Genomic DNA, 24,650 nt, shown 5'->3' with positions numbered 1-24,650 from the left:
ATTCCCTGGGCAGTTAACTGCTATTATAGATTAATGGGGCTTCCCTGGTGGCTCAGATGATAAAGAATCTGCTTGTAGTGCTGGAGACCTGGATTCGATCCCTGAGTCAGGAAGATCACCTGGAGAAGGAAATGGCTACCCACTCCAGTATTCTTGCCTAGGAAATCCATGCACAGAGGAACTTGGCGGGCTACAGTCCATGGGGTCGCAAAGGGTCAGACGTGAGTGAGCAACTATAACATAATATAGATTAATGAGAAACTGCAGTAAGTATGGAAAATGCAAACCTCAGTTTTGGGGACATTTTTTTTTTCCTGATGCATTTATATTGTTTCCGTCTAGTACATTGGAGTCTGCTATAAATTTATAAACTTTTTTCTGCATAGTTTTGAATATTGACTTCATTCCCCACTTCACCAACTCTCTGCATTCTCTCTTTTGTCTAGGGAATGGGACTTTGATCTGAAGAAGCTGCCAAACATTAAAATGAGAAAAGTCTGTGCTAGTGATGCGGTGCCCAAGAAGTGTAAGAAGAAAGCTGTGACAGCTGTAGACAGAGATTTGGGGGAGTTGGAACTGAAAGATGAGTCCAGTGACACAGACGAGGAAATGACTGCGGTGGCTTAAGTGTCTTTGCTTGAGTTGAAAATAAATAATTTGAGAACTTCAAGTTATACTTAATTATAGTAAATAATTGTCTCAGCACACGAATTTCCTGTTTTATCTTACTCTTATATTTTCAGTTTCAAAAACTGTGTGGCAATTTTTACTTAAAAATGAATGTTGCTTTTCATGTACATTAAGTTATTAGCATAGATAGAAGTACTCTGCAGAATCCATTTAATATAAATTTCTGGGTTTGGGAGACCAATATGAGAACCAAAATGTTACAATTTTTTTTATAACATGTTTACTTAGAATCACCTAATATCTCATTTTGGGGCATAGGCAGTAGCTATTTTGCTAGAAGGTTAAGGTGGGTGCTTCTTGAGTAAGCAGTGATGACAGCAAAACTGCCTTTTAGCAGTGTTTTTCACTGTTCTTCCTCTTACACATCAAACCTGTTTTCTTTCCTTATAAAATAGGGGAAATGTGATATAGGATTTATATACACTTATGGATTGTACATGGCTGTTATTTATTATCTTTGACCCAGAGTTAGGTAAATGGTTAAGGAAGAACCACCAGCTTATTCTTCTGTGGATCCCCTATTCCTTAGCCTGGTGTCTAGATAAAGGGGATAAATGATTTCAGGTTGGCTAGTTCTCTTTGTATATTATTTTTTACTTTCTCGTTGTGAAAAGCATTAGGTTTTATTTGTGGAAACAGAACTAAGGATTAGAGAACTAGTTATTTCAGTTGTCTTATTTCTTCAGAGAGAGAGGTTAAATTGACATGTAAACTCAGTGTTTCTAGCATCATGAAAACATGACTGTGGTAGTATGTTCTTAACAGAACTTGTTAAATGCAAGTTTCTTCTGGCCTGTTTTCTGAAGAGTGCAGTGAAAGTGCATTTTCAAGGGAAAAAAATTCTGTATGAGGTAACCAGGTATCAACTGTCTTGTTAACAGCTTTTTTACTTCAGAAGGTTAAAAATAAAACTTATTTTATAATTTTACGTAAGGTTCTTATTATTTAATGTTTGGTGATTTAACTAATGCTGACTTGCTTTGGCTTTAAATAATCCATGCAGAAGTATGGTTTTATGGTTATATAGTAAGTTCTTATGGAGAAAGCAATGGCCGCTCACTCCAGTGCTCTTGCCTGGAAAATCCCACGGATGGAGGAGCCTGGTGGGCTGCAGTCCATGGAGTCACTAAGAGTCGGACACGACTGAGCAACTTCACTTTCACTTTTCACTTTCACGCATTGGAGAAGGAAATGGCAACCCACTCCAGTGTTCTTGCCTGAAGAATCCCAGGGACGGGGGAGCCTGGTGCGCTGCCATCTATGGGGGTTGCATAGAGTCGGACACGACTGAAGCGACTTAGCAGCAGTAAGTTCTTATCTCTTTGGTCATTGGAAAATTTCCTTCTTGGGGGAAGGGAGTTCATTTTTTGTTTCAAAACGACTACAAAAACTGAGTCATAAATTACAGTAAAGAGAATAAAAACTGCTTTATCCAGTCTGGTATTTAAAAAGCATTACTGTTGATGCTTAGAAAGAAATACTGTCTTATTTCACAAGAATAACTTGTGAAAATGGCAGAACATTGTCCTCCAACATTTATTTCTAGTTTTCCTATGCTATCAAAGCAGAAAATATACCAGGCTGTACTGCTTGGAACCAGAACAGATAAGTGCTTGTTGAGTGAATTTATGACCATAATTGTCATGTCACTCCTGCCTAGACCAGAGTAACCTACGAGATCATTTGTCTTTAGAGTAATGCTCCTAAATGGTCCCCTTAACCATTGTGTATGGAACATGCTCTTTCTTCAGTGATACTTGTCCCATCCCCTTTTCTTTCAGTATTAAACCTTTGAGAGATAGCTTCTCTAGTCCATGGACATGGAACTGAGGAAAAGTAACACTTTGTTGGCACTTCTTTGTAAACTTGGGGTGGACAGATAATAAATGGCAGATAGTAAATATTTTAGGTATTGCAGGCCAAATGTAGTGTCTGTTGCATATACTTATATATGTATGTGTGTTTTACCACCCTATGAAAATGTGAAACCCATCATGGCCATACCCAGATAGGTTACAGGCTAGGTTTGGCCTGCTTGCTAGAGTTGGCCAATCCCTGGTCTAAATCAGCAAGCTGAACTCCACGGACTTGGGCTTATGATACATTTCTAATCTCAGCCACTAACTGCTATCTGTAGCTGCTATTCCTAATACCTGGCTGCTTCCTTGCCTTGCAGACATTGGTCTCTCTCTGGGACTCTTTTCACCTTAAATACTGTTTTCTACTCTTGTAATCCTTATGCTTCAGGACAGAAGATTGAATGGGTGTCCTCTTTGGCATGTTTATTTGATAGGGTGTGATTTTATTCTTGACCCCAAAATAATTTTAGGTTCACATTAAAATCAAGAGGAAAGTAAGAGATTTCCCATATACTCCCTAGCCCCACATGCATAGCCTCCCCCTTACCAACATCCACCACCAGATGGTACACATGTTATAACTGATGAACCTACATTGACATCCAGCATGTTTGAAATGAAATTCATGTTCTGTACCATGGCCAGACTAAACAACCGCCGTGGCCCGAGAGGCCTGAGGTGCTCTGATTGCCTCCGTCCTCTCCACATGCCCCAGGCTGGCCTCGTTTCAGATGCATTGTCTGCCTGTCCTCCCCTAGGGTGGCCAAGCCATGTCCCAGGTGGGGACAGCTTGGTGCTGGCCCCCTGATGACCATGTGTGTCCTCTGAGGCCAGGCTGGCTCATGGCGTTCCTGAGCCTCAGAAGAGTGCTGTGTGGTCTTCTAGAACAGGAGGGCGTGGGGTGCTGTGCGGAGCTCCCACAGGGCACTGCATGTTTGCCCCCCTATTTTCCAGGGAGTAAGTCAGCACCCCAGGTCTGAGAAACTGTGGGACTCCCTTCTCAGCCCGCCGTGGCTGCAGGCTGTGAGACGGCTTCGCTGCACCATGGTCCTGGCTTCTCAGCGACGGTGCCCCCGCCTTATGCAGTGTCACTGCTTCGTGCCCCTTTTCTTCCTGTGCCTTCCCTTTGGGGCAAGACTCCTGAGCTGGCACCGGTGTCGTCTTTTCCTTGTGTACCTCTGCAAGGGGCCAACTGTCTTAAACTCTAGCACAGACTTATTTGCCCCCTGGCTGGATCTTGCTGCCGTGTCTTGTTCAGGACTGCTGCCTGCCCTGCCATTTTCCTGGGTTAAGGAGTCTACCCCATCCTTGCTGCCCTTGGTATCTCTCACAGCTCCCGGTTTAGGTCACTAGCTAAACACACAGGGACAATGATTTATGATCTAGGTTTCTTTGTTGTAATTTGGGAGACTGAGAAGACAAAGGCACATATTCAGTTTGGACAGAAGAATGAACGCATCCAATTAGACCCTGAATTCGGGCTTAAAAGTTGGGGCATCAGGGGGGATGATTTCTTCACTGATAACTAACTCTCTTAGGTTTGAATTAGAGTCCCTCTTTTAGTTTTTATTACCTCTGGGTAGGAAAATACTGTTACATTCTTTTGTATATCCAAGCCTTATTCATCAGAGAATCTTTTTCTGGATTACATGCTGATTTTTCTTAATTGTTTTTTCTTTAAAACAGTTTGAAAGTCTGTGTAGATTACTTTCATTGATTTTCTTATTAACGCACCTATTTAATCCTTTCTAAAATGCCATATGTTAACCTATGTTGGCCTTAAAATATGTTCAGACCCTGCTTTAAAACCCAGACCATTGCAGAATCAAGAACTCAAGGCTGTATGAATGTTACAGATTTGAAGAAATTCAGGTAAGTTAGGCAAAAAATAAATCACAACAAAAGTTTGGGTCACTTATTTAATATACAAAGTCTTTTTTTCACAGGGAATTGTTTTCCTTAATTTCTTATCACGCATAATTCACAAAACAGTAAATCGTTAATGCAAGAGAATTAGGAAAAACCAAAAAAAGTACAAATGCTCAATCCCCAAAATTGCACACAGTTAACGTTTTTCATTTGTTTTAATGCAGTTTCTAATGGGCTTTCTTCAGATGTGGAGGAAACACTGCAGCCCAAAATAACAGTACTTCCTCTCAACTGTATTGATATGTAAAATAGCACCTTTGGGCTGACATAAAAGGAAAGAAAATTGCTTTCTGTCTAATTAAAGTGTAAGTCCTGCACAATTGTATGACAACTACAATAATGACAATGTTAAGTTTGAATAGCTCTACTTTGTTCCAAAATATTAATTGGCATGAAAGGAAAGGTGAACTGTGTCAGGCAAATGAAACACTCTTCCCCACCTCATCTCCATGACAATTAGAATATGTTAGTGATGCCATTGCTCTAATGGGCTAGTTTTCCAGCCAAAATATATAGATGGTTCAGGGACCTTTTGGAAAACAGATTAACTATGCAGCTGTTTCTCTGGGACTGTAATCCCATGAACAGCAGCTCAGGATGAGATTTAATCCTGCGGCATTTAGAAGACTCCTTTACTGTGTACACCTGTCTTCCCTCAGTTTCTCCATTGTTTTATATCCCAAGTTGATGGGAACATCTTTGTTTTGTTTGTACTTAAGCTTAATTGCCTTTTGGGCTTCACTTTAAAAAAAAATATGGATTGCATTTCTTTACAATTTAATATTTGAGCTTATATAGTAAAAGTGGCAGATCTTTTAAAAAATTAACAGTGTAAATGGCAATGGTAATACCACAGAGTCATTATAAAAAGCCAAGGTTTTAGTAGAACTATCAATTTATTCTTCAATTTAAGTCCTTTGTTTCAATTCCATTTTATTTCTTACATAAGCAGGTAAACATGCTTCAAAAAATTGAAGAGCATTCCAGAGAGCAGTTTTTCTTTTTGAAGGGTATATCCAGTCCACAGAAGTATTTTCACAAAGCCACACCCAGTCACTGAAAGGTCAGAGACCATCGCCACACAGTATAAAAGAAAACAGTCAACACTAGGTTTTAAATACACAGTTATTTCAGTTGTTTGAACCTTCAACAGCCATTATGGGAAAACTCTTTAAGGATTTAAATTCGAGAGTTCAGGGTTTAAAAAAGAATAGCAGAGTAATTCTAACTTTTAACCTGTTAGAGAACTCTCTATTTTCTCATTTCAAGAAAGTCAAAGCCTATTCAAGTTAATTTTGAGAATTTACGTGTGGTTTTAAAACACTGTGACCTCTTTTACCATTAATACAGTAATGCTTATCTCTATTTTTCATTCTAGTGTTCAGTGTGCCCCTAAATAAACCAGGCCTCATGTGAGCCAATCATCTTCCACTGTGCTATGAGCCACATACTTACCTATCTTTCTAAAGTTTGGGCAGAATTTAAATGGTATTTTTGGTGTAAATAATCCTTTTCCTTACAGAGCAGAGGACAGAGAGATCAACGTTCTTTGTTTGCTGGTGACAACTTTGTTCCCTCAGGAGCTTGTGAAACTGTTGTCGTTGCTAAACCTCAGTAGACATAGATTAGTAAACTGTTTAGGAAAGTTATCAAGTGAAATGAATCACGTTTAGTCCCTTGGGTGAAGTGCCATGGTTAAGTCACCCAAAGCTTCATTATCCATGAATGTATATGTCTTAAACCTTGAAGATGGAAATTAGAAAGTTAATACAAAGTCCAGTTTGAGGTTCATATATTTTTAATTACACCACTATGTTTTTGTTTGTGCAGAAATTTTGGTCCAGTTTAGTTGCCTCAAGTGTTTTGGTTTTTTCCTGTGCCTTCATTCAACAAGTTTTAAGAAAAATGAGCTTTAAAAAACCTCTTGTTTGCTGCCCAACTGAACACTTTGACGTTTTTCTCATGTATATACAGGAACACACACACACCACGTGCACACACAAAGTTGACGCTGTTGACCTTTGCTGTATTTCTAAGAACTGGGACTATTTGGACTCAGTGTCAGCCACTACTAATATCATACCATCCTTCTAATCAGTAAAAGGTTATCTCTCTTTCCTTTTTCCTATGGTAGCCTATGAGGAACAAGCACACTGACAATTACAAAGTACATCAATGTGATACCCAGATTTGTGCAATGCGAAACCCATGCTTTGGTTCTATGGCCATCATGGTTGCCTTTTCACAATAATAACAGCTAGCAAAAATAAATTACCTTGTTTCACGTAAGAGATCTCTCTTTGACAGGCCACTATATTTATAATCATTAATCTAGCTCACTGCAGTATTCATGCTTCAGGTTTACATGAATATGCAAAGAATAAAATACTCAACTCATCTGTCAAACCTAAACAACTCAATTTATTACTTATCACAGAATGTTGAATGTTTCTGCTTCCCAGTTGAGCAAGGGAAATAACTGTCAGCACTTTAAAATACAGGCTAAATGCTTGGTCATAACTACTCACCTGTCAAGTTGACACCTTATGTGGATTTAAAAAAGTACATTTGACTTAAAAATTTTTATTTCCCCTATTATAAGTGCTTCATAGTAGCAAATAAGTTAATTTCAAAACTTTGTCATGGGTAGATTGCTTTATAGTTTTTTTACCCTTTAAAAAATAGTAACTTTATCTAACTCTTATTAAGATACTTCATTTGACTAGTGCTTTGTAAAGTAACATTTGTGATACTTTGAATAAAAGAATGAAGTGCTGTTTTGAAAGATTCAACTTTTAAAACAGGCTTTGTCTCTAATTTTAGGGCTGCTCTGTCCAATACAGTAGATTTGAATTGAGAGTCCCTGAAAGGATGAAATGCATACTGGATTTGGAAGACTTGGTTCATAAAAGGAGATGTAAAATAACTCAATAATTTTTTATAATGATGACATTGAAGTGATAACTTGGGTATATAATGCTAAATAAAACATTAACGAAATTCACCTATGTATTTTTACTTTTTCTAATGGTGCTACTAGAAAATTTTAAATTTGCATATATAGCCAGCCTTTGTGGCTCACATTACATTTCTGTTGGACAGTGCTGTTTCAGAGGGTCCAAGTAGAGTATACAAGGCTTCTGTGTATTTAACAGAGCTAATTAAATCCCAAAATATTTTGAAAATCTACTCTTCATGATTTAAACATAATTTCAAATATTAATATCTTCAAATGTGCCTTGCATCTATTTTAAAAACATATACCTGTCAAACTGTACTCCACTACAGCCATAAAAACCTGTTAGCTGTCAAAGTATGAATATCAAAATACACATCTTCCAAGTTTGCGTCTGATGTGCCTTAGGGATAATGCAGACAATTTCAAGCTTAAACCCAGATACGTTTGTCATTTCCAGATGAGAGAGTTAGCATCATGAGGCCCTAGAAGAAACGCACGTTCAACTCAAGTCCTTATTCCAGAACTTTCCCTGCTACTGTGAAGACTCATAGGTCTGTCCACTCAGGCTTTCCTCATTGCCTAAAAGCATCCCTTGCACCAGTGGTTAATTGTCTCAGAAATCATTTTCCAGCTAACTTCCACATTTCCTCTTTACACTTGAGACTGTTTCATGGGATCCTGGTCATTTGGTGTTTTCTTCTTTCCTTTTGAGCAAAGTAAGAACAAATGAGTCAGAAAGCGGAGAGAAGATAGAGGGTGACTACTCAGGATCGCTTCTGTCATCTGTAGTGACAGGCTGGACTCGGTGACAGGCCTCCACTGGCCCCATCACACAGGTATGAGCTCAGTGGGGCCAGCCTCCGCTGGTGGCAGTGCGGTGGTCCCTGTCTGCAGTGCGGGCACCGCCCCAGCGTCCTTGGTGTCCATGCTCACGGTGCAAGAGCGGTTCTTCTCCGCCCTCTTGGCGGTGTCTGGGCAGTTCTGCACGAAGATCACGCGGTTGTAGGCCTTCAGCCTGCGCCACAGCTGCACGTAGACTTTGCACTGTACATACATGAAGACCAGACCTCCTGTGAAGCCGATGGCCACCACAACCAGCTTTGTCCAAAATGGCCATTCGAGGACACCTTTCAAATAAAAGAGAATGTCATCACCGGGTCATTATTGATAGATTTGGTTATTTTTACCCCCTATGGTTCCTTCAAAGGACCATGCTGTTGTTTGGTTGCTAAGTTGTGTCCGACTCTTTTTGTGACCCCATGGACTATAGTCCACCAGGCTCTTCTATCCATAGGATTTCCCAGGCAATACTAGAGTTGGCAGCCATTTCCTTCTCCAGGGGATCTTCCCAACCCAGGGATCGAACCCATGTATCCTACATTGCAGGTGGATTCTTTACCACTGAGCCACCGGGAAGCCCTTAAAAGGAATATGCCCGCTTGTTATCATAAATCAGAAATATATTGTTAACAACTAGTAATAATAACAAAAATTGCTTAATTGCTTTAAGTATTCTCAAGGTATTGCTAAAATTGCACATGACTTCTCTCACCTACCACTGTAATGTGTGTCATTCCTCTTACCATCAAGAACCTACTGTGATCATCAGATACTACACTAGATTTTGATACTTGACTTCAGCATTTATTTACAGTGAAATCTTTAAGGAAGGATAGTGTACATACTGAGTGAAAGAATCAGACTTAATCCTCTTAAGGTAAGCTATGTGTGTGGGACTGTGCCTACAGGTCCCTGCCCCCATCTGCATTACCTTTAAAATTAAAAAAAAAAAAAAGCAAGAGACACAGAAGCTGCTACATCTCACCAGAAAGAAAAAATTCCTGGGTACAGACATGCATAAGATTTAGGGTTTCAGTCATTTGTTTTATCCATCTTATATTTTGTAACCGAGAACCATATCTTTCTTAGGCACCAATGTTTTCTCTTAATTTCCATCATCATAACTAGAAAGGGACTTTCTTTCACAAAGAGTTTGCTGTAACAGTATTTAGGCCATGCATGATTATAAGTGTGTCATAAATGATGGTCAGGAGACCACATCTTGCCAACATTAGAATGGTGTGGAGGACATATCTGCCTTCAATCATGTGAGAGGCTGTCAAATAGAAGGGTGGTTGGAAACCACAGTATAGGGGATCAGACTTCATTTACCTGTGACAGTGAGTAGAGTTCTAGGAAGCATCCTGCGTATCATAATGACATATACTTTCAAAACAGACGCTGTGCCTTGTTTGCCTCACGCTGACGGGTTTGCCTTGTTCTTCACTCATGTCTGTGCCGGGAGAACAGAGTCTGGGCACCAGCAGCTCCCAGCTGGGCAGGGGAGGGTGTAATTGGGTTCCCTGGGCCACCGGGCAGTGTCTGGAGATGATTGTTCCACCTGGCAACACTTGAGCAGGCTACTGACTTGGTAAGTCGAGCTCTGTAATGCTGCTCCGTCACCAGCCTGCAACGTGTAGTAGCTCAGCAAGTAGTTCGCCTAGTCCAAAATGCCAGTGCTGCTGAGGTTGGGAAGCTCTGTTACAGAAGATGATCACTGAAGCTTCTTTATTCGGAAAATTGCAGGGAAGATTCAGTATACAAATTAAACATCTTGGAGTTCTTTAAGTTTAGAAGGATTTTTGCTCTCAGTTGTTCCATTAAGCAGTAGTCTCCTTGTTTAGAAAAATTTAACCACAGGCAAGCTGGAGATGAAGTGTGCTTTGTCTCATTTTTAGGGAAATCCCCATGCATGACATCTCACTTTCCCTCTGATTTCTATTCACACTGAAAGTTAAAACTGCTTGGATATTTTCCCCTCTGAGCCTCTGCCCATGATATTTCTTTTCTCAGAATTTTGCTTCTCCATTTCTGTGTGTCTACCTGTCCCACAAACCTGAATGGGAAATCATTTCCACCCAGAAATAGATGTGCTCACTCTTTCATGTTATTTCTTACACGTGTGGCCTGAGTCACTCTGACATGAGTTATTCTCTGCGATGCCATCATTTGGACACGTGCAAGATCTGCGTCCTCTTGGTCCGTGTTTTTCACACTGCCTTGCTCAGTAGACAGTTCAAGGATGAATGAACATTCTAATGATCAAAGTTCAGACTTTGACAGCTGTGCTTCCGTCTTTCCCCAGAAGTGACAGTCTTTCTTCCCCTGCAAGTGAAGCTGCGCCATTGATGGACAGGCTGAAAAAGACTCCATTCTTGCCCCACCTCTCCTCCCAGACCCAGTGGCCAGAGTCCATGACGTGCCTGAGAGTCGAGGTCAAGAGTGGCCAGCTGCCAGACTTTGGAGACCCTGACCCTGGTACTTTTCTTTTACAAGGTATCTCTGAAAAGGTTTCCTCTACTCAGGTCATTCTTCCTTTTTACTTTCCTGGGGAGTCAAAGCTCCCATGATTTCTCTAGACAAACTTAAGAGTACAGAGTATCCCCCAGCCCAGAGCCAAAGCCATTTGAGTGCAAACCCATTGTCCCGATGGCCATCTTCTTTCAGAGACAGCTGATTTTTCTCTTTGCCTTTGACTAAGTGGACAGGATTTTTGTTTCCTTTAGAAATTATTGATATTATTGAGCAATTATAGGATTTTACCTTGGAAAACTCATGACAAGGATTTCTTAAGAGAAGATGCCAAAATGGGGCTAAATGGATTTTTTTGATGTTGTTTTCATTGGTGAGATGCATATGCTTCTTTTTATTGAGAGGCAGCACACTGTCTTCCCATTCAGTTGTGTTGGACTAGTCAGTTCTATGCTGTTTTCCGTGAAAAGGAAATAATGTATACAGTAAGGAAGGGTGGAGGTGAAGAAGGGAAGCTCAGAGTAGACCCCTTGTGTAACCCAAAGAATACTTTAAAGCTGGAGCATGTACTCAAAATTGTCAAGAGCATTAAGTTGACCCTACTTGCCAGTTCAGAACAAGAATTTGGAAAATCCAGCTTCAGACAATGCAACCATCTCTTCTTTACTCTGAAGTTCAAGGATTTATGATTTATCTCTACTTCTGCCTTTGTGCTTGAGATCTTTCTTCAGGATTTTCTGGAGACTTAGAAATCAACTCTCTGCCCATCTTGACCTCTTAAGTATTGATAGGAGATGATGCCTGGAAATTCTTGAGCAAGAATTAGAGGAGCAGATATTCTGTGAACCATCATTTTCTAAGGAAATGGGAATCTTGCCCTTCAGATACCTTCAATCAGTTCATTCACTTTCCATATCATCATGTCAGTCCTATAAGAACGGCCAATAAATTTTCAAGTCATACAATACACACTTGTCATAATAACTTCTTCCATCATTTTGATAATTGCATATGTGTGATATGATACTTGAAGGCTGCCACAACATCCACGCCATCCCAAAACAATAGACATGCCAGTAGGTTTTCCAGGAAAGGCTTTAGATTTGTCCTGTGATATGGCATTGAAGACTTCACAAATTAGACTTAGATGAACCAAAATGCTGCATTCCATCTGCCTGAAAGTGCAGTGCTACCAGAACCATAGAAATCAGTGCACAGTTTTGTAAAGAAACTGGTATTTGAAGAGCAAGTAAAAGCCCTTCAGACAAAGGGTACATTGACCATTCAGCTCATCATATGCTCTGTATCTAGGTGAGATTTTTCTAGCAAGCCAGAGAGGGAAACTAGGAAGTCCAGGTAAAAGTAACTGTATTTACAGAGCTTGAAAGAAGGAGTAAACATGATGGAAGAGTAAAATCTGGAAAATTTTCTTTCTTTTTTTTTTTTTTTGCATAAAAATATTGCCTAGATCTTCCTCACTGAATCTTCCATTGAGGCAGGATCAGAAGACAGGTTGGGTTGAAGGACATTTACCCTCAGGAACCTAAGACTAGAGTTTTTCCACCCACAAGATCACTGCCACTGACTGTCTCTTTCATCTCCTTTACAGTCACTATTCCTTATTTTCACTCTCAGAAGCCCCCCTTTTCCTGACTAACAACCAGATTCCAAATGACTCATACTCATATTCAATTTCTTTATAAATCAGACCTTACTAAGATTTCCTTTATTATGGTTAATGGCTTCACAAAGGGTGTTTCCTTCAAGAACAAAGGGATTTTGCACAGGGAAATAGCCCATTTCACATATTTGCAGTCTTCTCCTTAACTAGTTTTAATGATAATACTGACTGTGAGTAAACGTGGATGATACATGTGCTGTATTTGTGTAAACACTTTGTTTCAATTTATCTGATGCAAGGTCAAGCTCGTTATGTTTTTGAGAAACAAATCCTAGAAAGAAACATTGGAGGATATTCAGTCCAGCTTAGTCAACAAATAAGAAAAAGTAAGCTTTAGAGTGATTATTTTATTCACGATAACTAGTGCCTGACCAAGCCACAACGAGACTGTGGGGGGCCTTCCAATCATTAGCCAAAGTAGGCGTTTACCACTTTGAGGTCATTAACAAAACAGCATGTATAGTTATGTTAAAAAAGGAATGTTTAAACAACAGTGCTGAAAAGGAAAATATTAAATCGATGTCAGGGAAGTGATTTTTAAGATGCTCTCAAAGCAGATGTTAACAGCCAGTAGGGAGGTGCAGTCCACCCCTGGGTGTTCATGGAGGCTTGTGAGGGAGTCAGAAGTAAACAAAATCAATTTGCGACACTAGTCCCTCATTTCTATGCATTTAAATGGTCCTGGAGCAGCCTTAAGTCTGCACCTACAGTCTCTTTCATAGATAACATGTATTGCTTCATTTTCTTGGCCTTATTTTTGTGATTTGTTTTCAGCACACAGATAGTACCCTGAAGCATTCTTCTAGAATACGTAAAGATAAAGCAGGGGGAGTAACTGTTCCCCCAAATTAGAGTTGACAACATGGATAATTTAGGATGTTAAAGTTTCAAGTACCATGTGTTTTTGTTTTTGCCTTTTTCATCACAGGAAATAGAGAGGAATCTGGAGCATGATGCATATTTAAGCTAAAAGGACAGTCACTCAATATACAAAGGACTTTTTCCTGACAGTCTTGTTATTACAGCTCAGAAGATGTTGCTGTTTTATATTCAACTTCCGTTCTGGTTAAAGAAGGGCAATTTGTTCTTCTTCAAAGGTTTTTGAAGGTTTTCAAGATGGATTTTAAATATTTTAACTTTTAAATTATGCAGCTTTTTTTTCCCCAAAACTTTAAAAGCCAGTTCAGGATCAGTTCTCACAGTTCCAATGCCAAAGGAAGATTAATAACAACTCACAAAGATGTCTACACCACCTGATAATGTGTACTTTGGGAAGTCAGGTGTTACATACAATTTGAACACAAATACAGAGAGCCTTTTATCAAAAAAAAAAAAGAAAAAAAAACTTTTACAAAAGTCACCTCGGTCCCACTTGAAATTACTGTCCCTCTAGCCAGTGACTCTGTAGGAATAACTATGGAGTCTGGTTCATGATAAAGATCTTGCTTCCTAATTCAAAAAGTCTGAACACCAAAGATAAAAGCTATCTCATTTTCACTTGTTTTTAAGAAACTGAAAATAATGTTTACAAGTATATGGTAGAAAACTGACCTTATATACCGTGTGTATAAATATTGATAGATAGATACAGGTGCTGGAAAGCTGATCTTTGATTACCATGCATCATTTTCTGTTGGGAAATATGGCTGATAACCCTGGGGGATAGTCCACTGGAGACTGTGGTATGAAATCCTGCATCTACCCAGAACTGAGAAAGGGAAAAAATATTTTGCAGAAAAAGTCTAAAGAAAAGAAAAAAGTAGAAAAGCTTGTATACAAAGAATTCACCCTCCTACATTGACTGGGTCCCTTGTTGGGCTCCAGATACAGTGCTCAGCACCTGGGATGTGCTGGTGAGTAAGACAGACATACTGACCCAGTCAAAACTCAGACTATTAAATGCGCAATCACAACAGGGTGTGGGACGTCTCCTGGGGGCAGAGCTTCTCAGCCTGACTGCACAAGAGGATCATGTAAGGGCTAATTAAGTGTAAACCTCTGGGAATTGAGCTCGACGCTTTGTGGTGGTGCAGACGCTGCACAGGTGATTCGATGGGCAGCCAGGCTGGGGTGGCAGAGGATGTGCAGGAGCACGTGTTCCCCGTGCTCAGAGAGTGTCAGCGGCACACGCCTTGCTGGGCTCCACCCTCAGAATCTCTGAGTCACAGACCCAGCGTGGGGAGGAGTCTGCCTTTCTAACAAGTGCTCAGGTGATGTTCATGCTGTGGGCTTGGGGACTGCATTTTGAGAGTTGCTGAGGTAGTAGAAATTATTCTATCTCAGGGAGCTGATCTGGGTTTCTGGGAGGGAGTGAAATTTAAAGTCAACTTAAGGGACAAGGAAGTATGTGATGACACATGAGCATGAGAGTTGGTGTGCAGAGTGGACACAAAAAGCTGGGAGGAAATGTGTCCCCGAGACAGAGGAGCAGAGCAGGTCTGGGAGCAGGTCTGGGGGTGAACCAGTGTTCAGCATAGCTGGCTTCGGCCAGGCCATGGGGTCAGCATAGCTCCTTGCCAGAGTCCGGGATGTGTTTTGAGAGTCATGAATAAGCAGGGACAGAATGTGGTCAGATTTATGTTTGAACTTGCTGTGATTATGTTTCTGGACATGTGTTGAAGGTAGGCAAACTAGAGAAAGTCTCGCAAGGAGCAGTTGCAGTTTTGGAGTAAAAGAGATGCTACTACCTGGGTGTAGCAGTGGGGAGGGAGAGAAACAGATTTCAGAGGCCTGTGGGGCAAACTAAATAAATAGGACTTGGTGATTGATGTAAGCTGGAAGTGAAGGGGAGGAGACGGCAATGAAAGCCAGGTTGCATTTTGTTACTGGGGGTTAGCAGTGTCTTGCCATAGTGGTCAGAGTGGGAAGTGGTGGAAGGGTTAGGAGTTTGGACACACTAGTCTGGGTGCCTGGGAGACCTTTAAATGGAGAGGTCGGGAGGCAGGCAGATGTCTGGTTGGAGATCAGGGGAAGGGCGTTACCGACATAGAAACAATATCTGGGGACAAAAGGACACCCAGGAGGACTCGAGAGGGACAAAAACAGGAGACTTGGGTCACGGGTTTCAGGGCTGAAGCTGACAGTCATATCCAACGGGAAATAAACAAACACTATCCGCTCACATGTGTCAGAAATGGGATTGAGTAAATGAGTTAAGAGAGAACTTCTGAGCAGTCTGCATGTGGATGACATGAGGGTCATCCTCCTGTTCATCTCCTTCCCCTTCCTTGTGGCTGGGGGACCCCAGGGGGAGCCCTGCAGGCTGAGACAGTGGACCTGAGCAGGGTGATCACTGGGACCCTGAGTCAGACTTCAGGCCAGCTTCGGTCCAGCTGCAGGTCTGCTCTGGCCCGCGAGGAAGCCCTCCGTCCCCGAGGCCGTAGGGGCGGTGAGATGGTGCAGGGACAGAGCGCGCCTCTGTTCTCACTCGCGCGCGCACACACACACACACACACACACACACACAACTGCAAGTTCTGCAGCACGGCCAGTGCCAGCAACCATGGAGGACATGGGCTTAAACAAATTTTCTCTGAGGGGAGTGATGGGGAGAAAGGATAGTTAGGGGGTTTGGGAAAGTCACATACACACTGCTACATTTAAAATGGATAACAACAAGGACTCACTATATATCACAGGGAACTCCGTTCAGTGTTTTGTGGCACCCTGGATGGGAGGGGAATTTGGGGGATATGTATATGTATGGCTGAGTACCTTTTCTGTCCACCTGAAACTATTACAACATTGTTAATCATCTATATATCCCCAATGTAAAGTTAAAAGTTAAAAGAAATGTCTGAAGCTTCCCAGGTGGAACTAGTGGTAAAGAAGCTACCTTCCAATGCAGGAAGCATGGAAGACAAGGGTTCCATATCTGGTTTAGGACGGTCTCCTGGAGAAGGAAATGGAAACCCACTCCAATATTCTTGCCTGGAGAGTGCCATGAGCAGAGGAGCCTGGTGGGTTATAGTCCATGGGGTCACAAAGAGTTGGTCACAGCTGAAGTGACTTAGCACACACACAAAAATGTCTACTCTAACTTAGTAGAGATGTGATAGATATTTTAAAGTTGGTCATCTCTGAAACAATACAGCTCTGAAACAATACTGCTCTAAACAACATAGTTGAATATAAATTGTATACACATGAGTTAACACTGATGTTTTAAAATACTCCCCCCACAACTTGTCCTCTGACCCAGCGTGTCCCTGCCCTCCCCCTGCCCTGCCAATTCCCTGCAGCACACACACTCTAGCTACACACCCGACCTCCTGGGGGCTCTGGGGTCCTGGTCCTTTAGATCTCAGCCCTGTTCTGATGAGAAGCAGCACCAGGAGCACAAGAAGGGGATTCCTTCTCCCCTTTGGCCCAGACAGAGAAACAGAAGAAAGAAACCTCTCCTTTTAAAGATTCTTCTCCTCCTTCCTTCTTACTGCCTCTCACCTTTTTCTCTTTCACTCTTCTTTGCTATCATCTGAACACCTTCTCCTTCCAAATTCACCCCTGGTTTTACATATGATATACAGATCTCCCCCTGGAGGAGGCTGGGGAGCATCCGTCACTTTTACTAGCTTTGATTTAGGCTACCGGCTAAAGCCAGCAGAGCCTGTTGAGAAACAGAACTGGGTCCCTTCACAGGTAAAGATAAGCAAGTTATTTTTGCTCCTGTTTTGAATGACCTAACCATTTAAAATGTTAGACTATGCTGCAATGATTTTAAAACATCTTTCTTCAGACTTGATATCATCATTCACTATCAAACTTAATGTGGTAAAAATTTCAAACTGTAGTGTTAACCCACTCTATAAGATTGCAGTGTGCTAATTAATGGGCTGTAACACAGCCTGTACTAACTGCCCTCTTATTCATGTGTTACAAGAAGCCATGAATAGAGTGAATTAAATAAAAGGGAAAACATTCTATTTTTACAGTTATTTGCCTTTTCACATGGGGCAGAATCTGATCTTTATCAGCTCCTGAATAGCTTAAAGTGGTGTGTGGCATCTGTGGATTTCTCCCCCGCTAAGGTGGACTTGATAAATCTTACTTTGGTCAGTGCTTTATGGTCAGAGTATTCATCAGTTAGGGAGCTGGAGGAGACTCAGCTGCCGGTACAGAGGGCTGCTGTGCACATGTGCTCTGGGAAACAGCTCCACTGCGCATCCCTGGGTGATGTCACAGGATTCAAGCCAGAAAGAGAAAGGAGACAAACTCTTACCATTATCATTTCCCTGCTTGATCTCCTCTGCCGTCCGATCTATCAGCACGTACAAGGACCAGACCACGCAGGTGATGGCAATGACGTGGAAAGTGACGGAGCAGAAGATTTTCCTCCTTTCGCTTGTGGTCATCTGCAGTTTCTCCCACTGCAATCACAAACCAATTACACACAATTGAATCTCCAATCAGGAAATTTTGCTCCCCATTTATATCCCAGGCCTAGGTCATGAATGGAGAGAAACCATTATAAAGTTGCCATTTTAGATGACACTAAAATATTCAAACAAGTCTTCATGTTTGAAAAGATCTACAATCATAAACTATGGAGTTATAACTTAAAAAATACATAGTAAAACAAGAACAAAAATATTTTCCTATTCTCCAAATAAATAGTTCCTTGTAGTTTCCTTTTCCGTAACATGAAGGGGACAGTTTTAATAATATACAATTTTCAAAAACATTTCGGTTCAGGTTCCTACATATTGCTTCTCTGTGGCCCTAGGTTATAAGCAGTCATACATAGTCTCCCCTTGGATTAGTACGTACCCTGACACAGTGTTGCATTCTCTTTTGTAAACTGGAGTATGGTTTCTTTACAATGTTGTTAGTTTCTGCTGCACAAGGAAGTGCATCAGTCCTGTGTACACGGAGATCACCTCCCTCTGGGACCTCTCTCCCCTACCGCGTCTCATCGCACCCCTGCGGCTCATCACGGAGCACTGAGTTGAGCTCCCTGTGATGCATAGCAGCTCCCCACTAGCTGTTTAACACATGGTAGCGTATATGTGCCAGTTCCCATCTCCCAATCCATCCCACCCTGCCACCATGCCCACAGCTCTGTCCTGTGCACCTGGGTCTCCATTCCTGCCCTGCATGTGGGCTCATCTGTACCCTTTTTCTAGATTCCACATACACCCCAGTGTTCACTGTAGCACTATTTACAATAGCCAGGGCATGGAAGCAAGCTAAATGTCCACAGACAGATGAAGATGTGATACATCATCTATATAATGAAATATCACTCAGACATAGCAAGGAATTAAATTGGGTTATTTGTAGAGACATGGACCTAGAGTCTGTTATACAAAGGGAAGTAAGTTAGAAAGAGAAAAACAAATATCATATATTAATGCATGTGAATGTTGCATTCTTAAGTGTGTAAATTTACCATTTGAGTGGCTGAATTTTATCTGTGAGAGAGTCAACATCTGTGACAACTCTCCTCCGAGAAGACGCATTTTATCCTCCAAGCAATGGGAGAAAGTCAGCTGGAGCCCCTCGCAGCGCAGTCTTGCTTTTCTGCTGCCACCATTGTCACCGTCACTGTCCCTGAGGTGCACTCCTCAGAAAGTCGAGGGCCGGTTCTTAGTCGGCGAGAGCGGGAGGGCTGCCACTTTTACAGCAGGAAGGAAGTCAAGGTGTATATGAGGGAACATGTCCATGATTTATTTTGAAGTACCAGGCCGTCAGATGACATTTTTACTATCAAACAACATTTTAATGCCTTGACAGTTGCAGTATCACTTCATTACCATGTTAGGATTTGATCTTTACTTTTCTTCATATATTTCTATAGGAAAATCAAATCATTATGATCTTATGAGATCATGATTTTTTTTCAGCAACTCATGTTTGTTTGCATTGTTTTTTAAAAAATTGAGGTATAGTTGATTTATATTGTGTTAGTTATAAGCAAACTAATTCAGATATATATATGTATAATATTCTCTCTCTATATATATATTTAATATATATTCTTTTTCAGATTCTTCCCGTTATAGGTTATTACAAGATATTGAGTATAGTTCCCTGTACTATACAGTAAGTCCCTGTTGATCATTTATTGTACATACAGCAGAGTATATATGTTACTCCAAAACTCCTAATTTATTCTCACCTCCTCTTTCTTCTTTGGTAACTATAAAATTAATTTCCATGTCTATGAGTCTATTTCTGTTTTGTAAATAGGTTCATTTGTATCATTTTTAGATACCACATATAAGTGATATCATATGGTATTTATCTTTCTCTGACTTCACTTAGTATGATAAATCTAGTTCCATTTGTGTTATTGCAAATGGCATTATTATGTTCTTTTTATGGCTGAGCAGTATTCCATGTATACGGAATATTTCCATACATATACGTATTAGTTTAGTTCAGTTCAGTCGCTCAGTCGTGTCCGACTCGTTGCGACCCCATGAAGCGCAGCACGCCAGGCCTCCCTGTCCATCACCATCTCCCAGAGTTCACTCAGACTCACATCCATCGAGTCCGTGATGCCATCCAGCCATCTCATCCTCGGTCGTCTCCTTCTCCTCCTGCCCCCAATCCCTCCTAGCATCAGAGTCTTTTCCAATGAGTCAATTCTTCGCATGAGGTGGCCAAAGTACTGGAGTTTCAGCTTTAGCATCATTCCTTCCAAAGAAATCCCAGGGCTGATCTCCTTCAGAATGAACTGGTTGGATCTCCTTGCAGTCCAGGGAACTCTCAAGAGTCTCTCCAACACCACAGTTCAAAAGCATCAATTCTTCGGTGCTCAGCCTTCTTCACAGTCCAACTCTCACATCCATACAGGACCACTGGAAAAACCATAGCCTTGACTAGACAGACCTCAGTTGGCAAAGTAATGTCTCTGCTTTTGAATATGTTGTCTAGGTTGGTCATAACTTTTCTTCCAAGGAGTAAGCATCTTTTAATTTCATGGCTTCAGTCACCATCTGCAGTGATTTTGGAGCCCCCAAAAATAAAGTCTGACACTGTTTCCACTGTTTCCCCATCTCTTTCCCATGAAGTGATGGGACCGGATGCCATGATCTTCGTTTTTCGAATGTTGAGCTTTAAGCCAACATTTTCTCTCTCCTCTTTCACTTTCATCAAGAGGCTTTTTAGTTCCTCTTCACTTTCTGCCATAAGGGTGGTGTCATCTGCATATCTGAGGTTATTGATATTTCTCCCGGCAATCTTGATTCCAGCTTGTGTTTCTTCCAGTCCAGCGTTTCTCATGATGTACTCTGCATATATATATATATGTGTATATATATATATATATTATATATTTATGTCACATCTTTACTCATCTTTCTGTTGATGGGTATTTAGGTTGTTTCCATATCTTGGCTATTGCAAATAGTGCTGCTATGAATCTTCACATTTTTTATTTATTATGCTTTTGCTAAAGCAGAATCCTTAGACCTTCACTGTCCCACTCCTTGCCCAGCCCACTTCGCACGTCATAAAGCCCCATAAAGCCCTGCACCTGCCACCAGCTCTGAGACATGAGTGAGCCTCAGTCTCTCCGGGCCCAGGCGACTCATCCCCTGAGACAGAGAGGGGTGGTGAGACACGATCCTCTCATTTTCCTTTACGAACAGACTAAGCCCGTGAGGGCTGGCACCATGCTAGGTAAAGCTGCTTTCCCACCTTCCTGGCAGAGGTGCCATGAACTGTTTCCCATGAGTGAGATGTAAGTGGCTATCTACTGGGATGCTGAGTTTTTGCCCTCCTGACACAGGAATTGCCCCTTTCGCCTTAATTTTCTTTTCTTTGCTGCCTGGAATTCCCAATTAATGGTAGAAGTCCTAATAGTCATCTTGCAACCTTGAGGAAAACTCTTGAGAATTAGAGAGACCTCAGCCCATCAGCCACAGCTCACCTCTGGCCGCCACGCATATGTGAGGGAAATAAAGACCTGTCTGAGCCACTACTTCTCAGGGCCCTGCTCCTCACTGTGAAGTGCAATTCCTGATAGAAGCAAATGAAACCTCCTGACTTCCCTTCCGGTCTGAACATCAGTGTCATATGACCACATGTTTGTGACCACATGGACTGTAGCCCGCCAGGCTCCCCTGTCCATGGGACACAGGATTTTCCAGGCAAGAATACTGGAGTGAGTTGCCATTTCCTTCTCCAGGGGAATCTTCCCAAGCCAGGGACTGAACTGAAGTCTTCTGCATCTCAGGCAGATTCTTTACAACTCAGCCACCTGGGAAGCCCATTCCTCTCTTACTGGCCAGTTAGTCATCACAGCATTTCCCATTCAGAGTCTGTTAGAGCCAGTTAACCTAATCTTGGACTCCTTCTCATCAAACTATATTTTCTTTATTATTCTAAGTAAGTAATGGAGAAATCTTAGTAATGAAACTAGGGGAAAAGCAAATGCTTCAGTCTATCTATAGAATTTATTTTTAATTAATCAACATCAAAATGAGAAGATTTCAGGGCTTTTTATCACTTCACATCACAGGTATGAAAGATTGTTTTTGAAATTTCATTGTGTTATTTTATTGATTTATTGTGATATTAATCTAAATACTGTGTGATTACGGGCTAAAACGAAGAAGGCAATGGCACCCCACTCCAGTACTCTTGCCTGAAAATCCCCATGGACGGAGGAGCCTGATAGGCTGCAGTCCATGGGGTCGCCAAGAGTCGGACACGACTAAGCGACGTCACTTTCACTTTTCACTTTCACGCATTGGAAAAGGAAATGGCAACCCACTCCAGTGTTCTTGCCTGGAGAATCCCAGGGACGGGGGAGGCTGGTGGGCTGCCATCTATAGGGTCGCATAGAGTCGGACACGACTGAAGCGACTTAGCAGCAGCAGCAGCAGCATGGACTAGAACGTTATTCATTTGGCAACAGCATTTCGTGCTTTAACAACTATTTCTTGGATTGCCTCAGTATTTAATATAAAAAGATAAAAAGTGCAGGATGGTGCACAAGGGCAGCTTTACATGTTCAAATTCTCTAAATGTTTCAAGTGTTCCATCACCGTCAGTAACAAAATGTTCATAACAAATCAGCCCTCCGTTGTAACGTTGGCTTTGAGTGGGGGGGGAAATCGCTTAAAAAATGGGTCTTTTTTAAATCTAAAGAGCGTTTTGATGAAGTGGTTGAAACGCATTCTTCAAAACTAATCAGCCTCAATAGAAAAATATCAGAGAGCTGACAGATATAAACCAAACCCCTTTTAGTTCTAGACAATAGTGGCTCTGAAGCTGTCACTTCCTAGTCTCAGCAGCGTTATAAGAAGTGGAGTGTAACAGGACCATCAAACGTTGCTATTATACTTTGCTCTATAAATCCTCACAGGGACCACCCAGGAATTCACCAGCCAGCACACGACTAAACGCGATACCACGGCGCCCTCTTCCTGACGGTCACGTCACTGCATGTGGTACCCAGCTCAAGGCATCAGCAGAAATTTAATCCATTTCATGAAGTGTTGATCCACCCACATCTGTGAGTTTTCATATGCGTTTTGCAAGCTGACACAGTGAGAAGTGGATCAAGAAGGCAAGGGTAGAAATCTTATGTTAACAAACTTGTCACGAAAGGGCAAATACTAATTTATTTTTTAAGAAGCTGAAATTCAATATCAGTTCACAAGATTTGACAGCAAAGGGCTAATATGCACAAATGCACATAGCATCAGAGCTCCCCCTCCCAATTTAATAAGATTTGTGTGTTTATGCCCACAGATCACGTGTCTAGTGTGGGACCCACGTCCCCACCCCACCCTGGAAAATTAAAAGACACCCTCTCGGTGCTCATTTTTAAGAAGACAGGTCTCTCCAGGGGGTCTCAGGGGAGCTGGAAGAAGTGACCAGAAACAGGCGGGAGGGGAGCCCGCATATTCTCTCAAGTGCCCAGGGCTCTTTTCCAGCAAGTCCCTGCCCTCCTCGGTCCATGCACTTTACTTCACGGGCAAAATCAGCTGAGCAGTCTTAGCGCCTCAGATCTCGCTTCCCTTTATAGGATCCGTGGGTCTCTGGCACCTGTTTACTGTCCTTAGCCTTTGGTCCCTTATCCAGAGCCTTCAACGACAGAAAGAATTGAACAGAACTCCTTTATTCAACTTAGAAATACACAATTAGATTATTCTGTAAAGATTTCCAAATTGGAGTCTAAATTCATGCAGACACATTTTCTGTAAAATTTTCCTTTTTTTTTAGTGAGATGAAACTGAGCGTTTTCTAATTTAAGTTACTTGTATTTTCATTCTGTCCTAATATATAAATTTAAAAAAAAAAAAAAAACAACCAACAACACTGCCTAATCAGAGTGTTTTTAAAAATTTTGTACCAGTGAAAAAATAACAGCAGCTTATTTGTATGATATCAACATACATGAGATGGGGCTACTTTACTAAGTCCTTTTTTTTTTTTTTTTTTTTCCCTTCCTTGACACAGCCCCGCTGCTTTTTTCAAGTTTCCTAAGGGCGCTAAGAGTTGGACATGACTGAGCGACTTCACTTTCACTCTTCACTTTCATGCATTGGAAAAGGAAATGGCAACCCACTCCAGTATTCTTGCCTGGAGAACCCCAGGGACAGAGGAGCCTGTTGGGCTGCCATCTATGGGGTCGCACAGAGTCGGACACGACTGATGCGACGCAGCAGCAGCAGCAGCAGCAGCAGCAGCAGCAGCAGCAGCAGCAAGGGCAATAGGAGCCAGAATTTCAGCGTCCGTGTCATGATAAAGCAAAAGCCACCACCAGAGGGCGTGGGCCCACCAAGCTCCTGGTTCCAAGGTGATTTTCCAGGGTCACCAGAGATTCCAGAGTCCCCACCAGTTGCTGGCAGGCTCTTTTCCGGTCATTTCAGCAACCCGGACTAAATGCAAAGGCATATTTTAGCTCTTTAAGAATTTCCGACCCTGCTTATCCTGTTATGGTGAAGTTTTACCACACCCGAATGAAAATAATATTTGGAACAGCAGGTTTAGTTTGTTACATTATCTACATGCCCAGTGGGCCTCCCTCCTGGCTCAGTGGTAGGTAAACAATCTGCCTACCAATGCAGGAGATGCGAGTTCAATCCCTGGGTCAGGAAGATCCCTTGGACAGGAAATGGCAATCTCACGGACAAAGGAGCCTGGCAGACTACAGTCCATGGGGTCGCAAAAGAGTCAGACGCAACTTAGCAACCAAGCACCACCACCGACAGCACACCCAGTGTGACACATTGTGCCTGACAGTCTGGAACTTGGAGGAAGT

At 41.7% G+C, this 24,650-nt stretch overlaps 2 protein-coding genes across 2 annotated transcripts in view; one reads left to right on the top strand and one right to left on the bottom strand.

The window, feature by feature from the left end:
* The window catches only part of TMA16 (translation machinery associated 16 homolog), a 30,814-nt gene extending 29,195 nt beyond the window's left edge, over positions 1–1,619 (top strand). The window contains exon 7 of the mRNA XM_018049159.1: positions 447–1,619. Coding sequence (XP_017904648.1) covers positions 447–627 — 181 coding nt within the window. The 3' untranslated portion in view covers positions 628–1,619. The remainder of the gene's footprint in view (positions 1–446) is intronic.
* MARCH1 (membrane associated ring-CH-type finger 1) overlaps positions 4,455–24,650 on the bottom strand; it is a 501,087-nt gene continuing 480,891 nt past the window's right edge. The window contains exons 5-6 of the mRNA XM_005681248.3: positions 17,649–17,796; positions 4,455–8,564 (exon numbers count right to left, since the gene is read on the bottom strand). Of these exons, the coding sequence (XP_005681305.1) occupies positions 8,266–8,564; positions 17,649–17,796 (447 nt within the window). The 3' untranslated portion in view covers positions 4,455–8,265. The remainder of the gene's footprint in view (positions 8,565–17,648; positions 17,797–24,650) is intronic.

The sequence above is a fragment of the Capra hircus genome, chromosome 6 (assembly GCF_001704415.2).
Source record: "Capra hircus breed San Clemente chromosome 6, ASM170441v1, whole genome shotgun sequence".
NCBI lineage: Eukaryota > Metazoa > Chordata > Mammalia > Artiodactyla > Bovidae > Capra > Capra hircus.
Note: the sequence above shows the minus strand (reverse complement) of the source record. Positions and strands in the feature narration are given on the sequence as shown.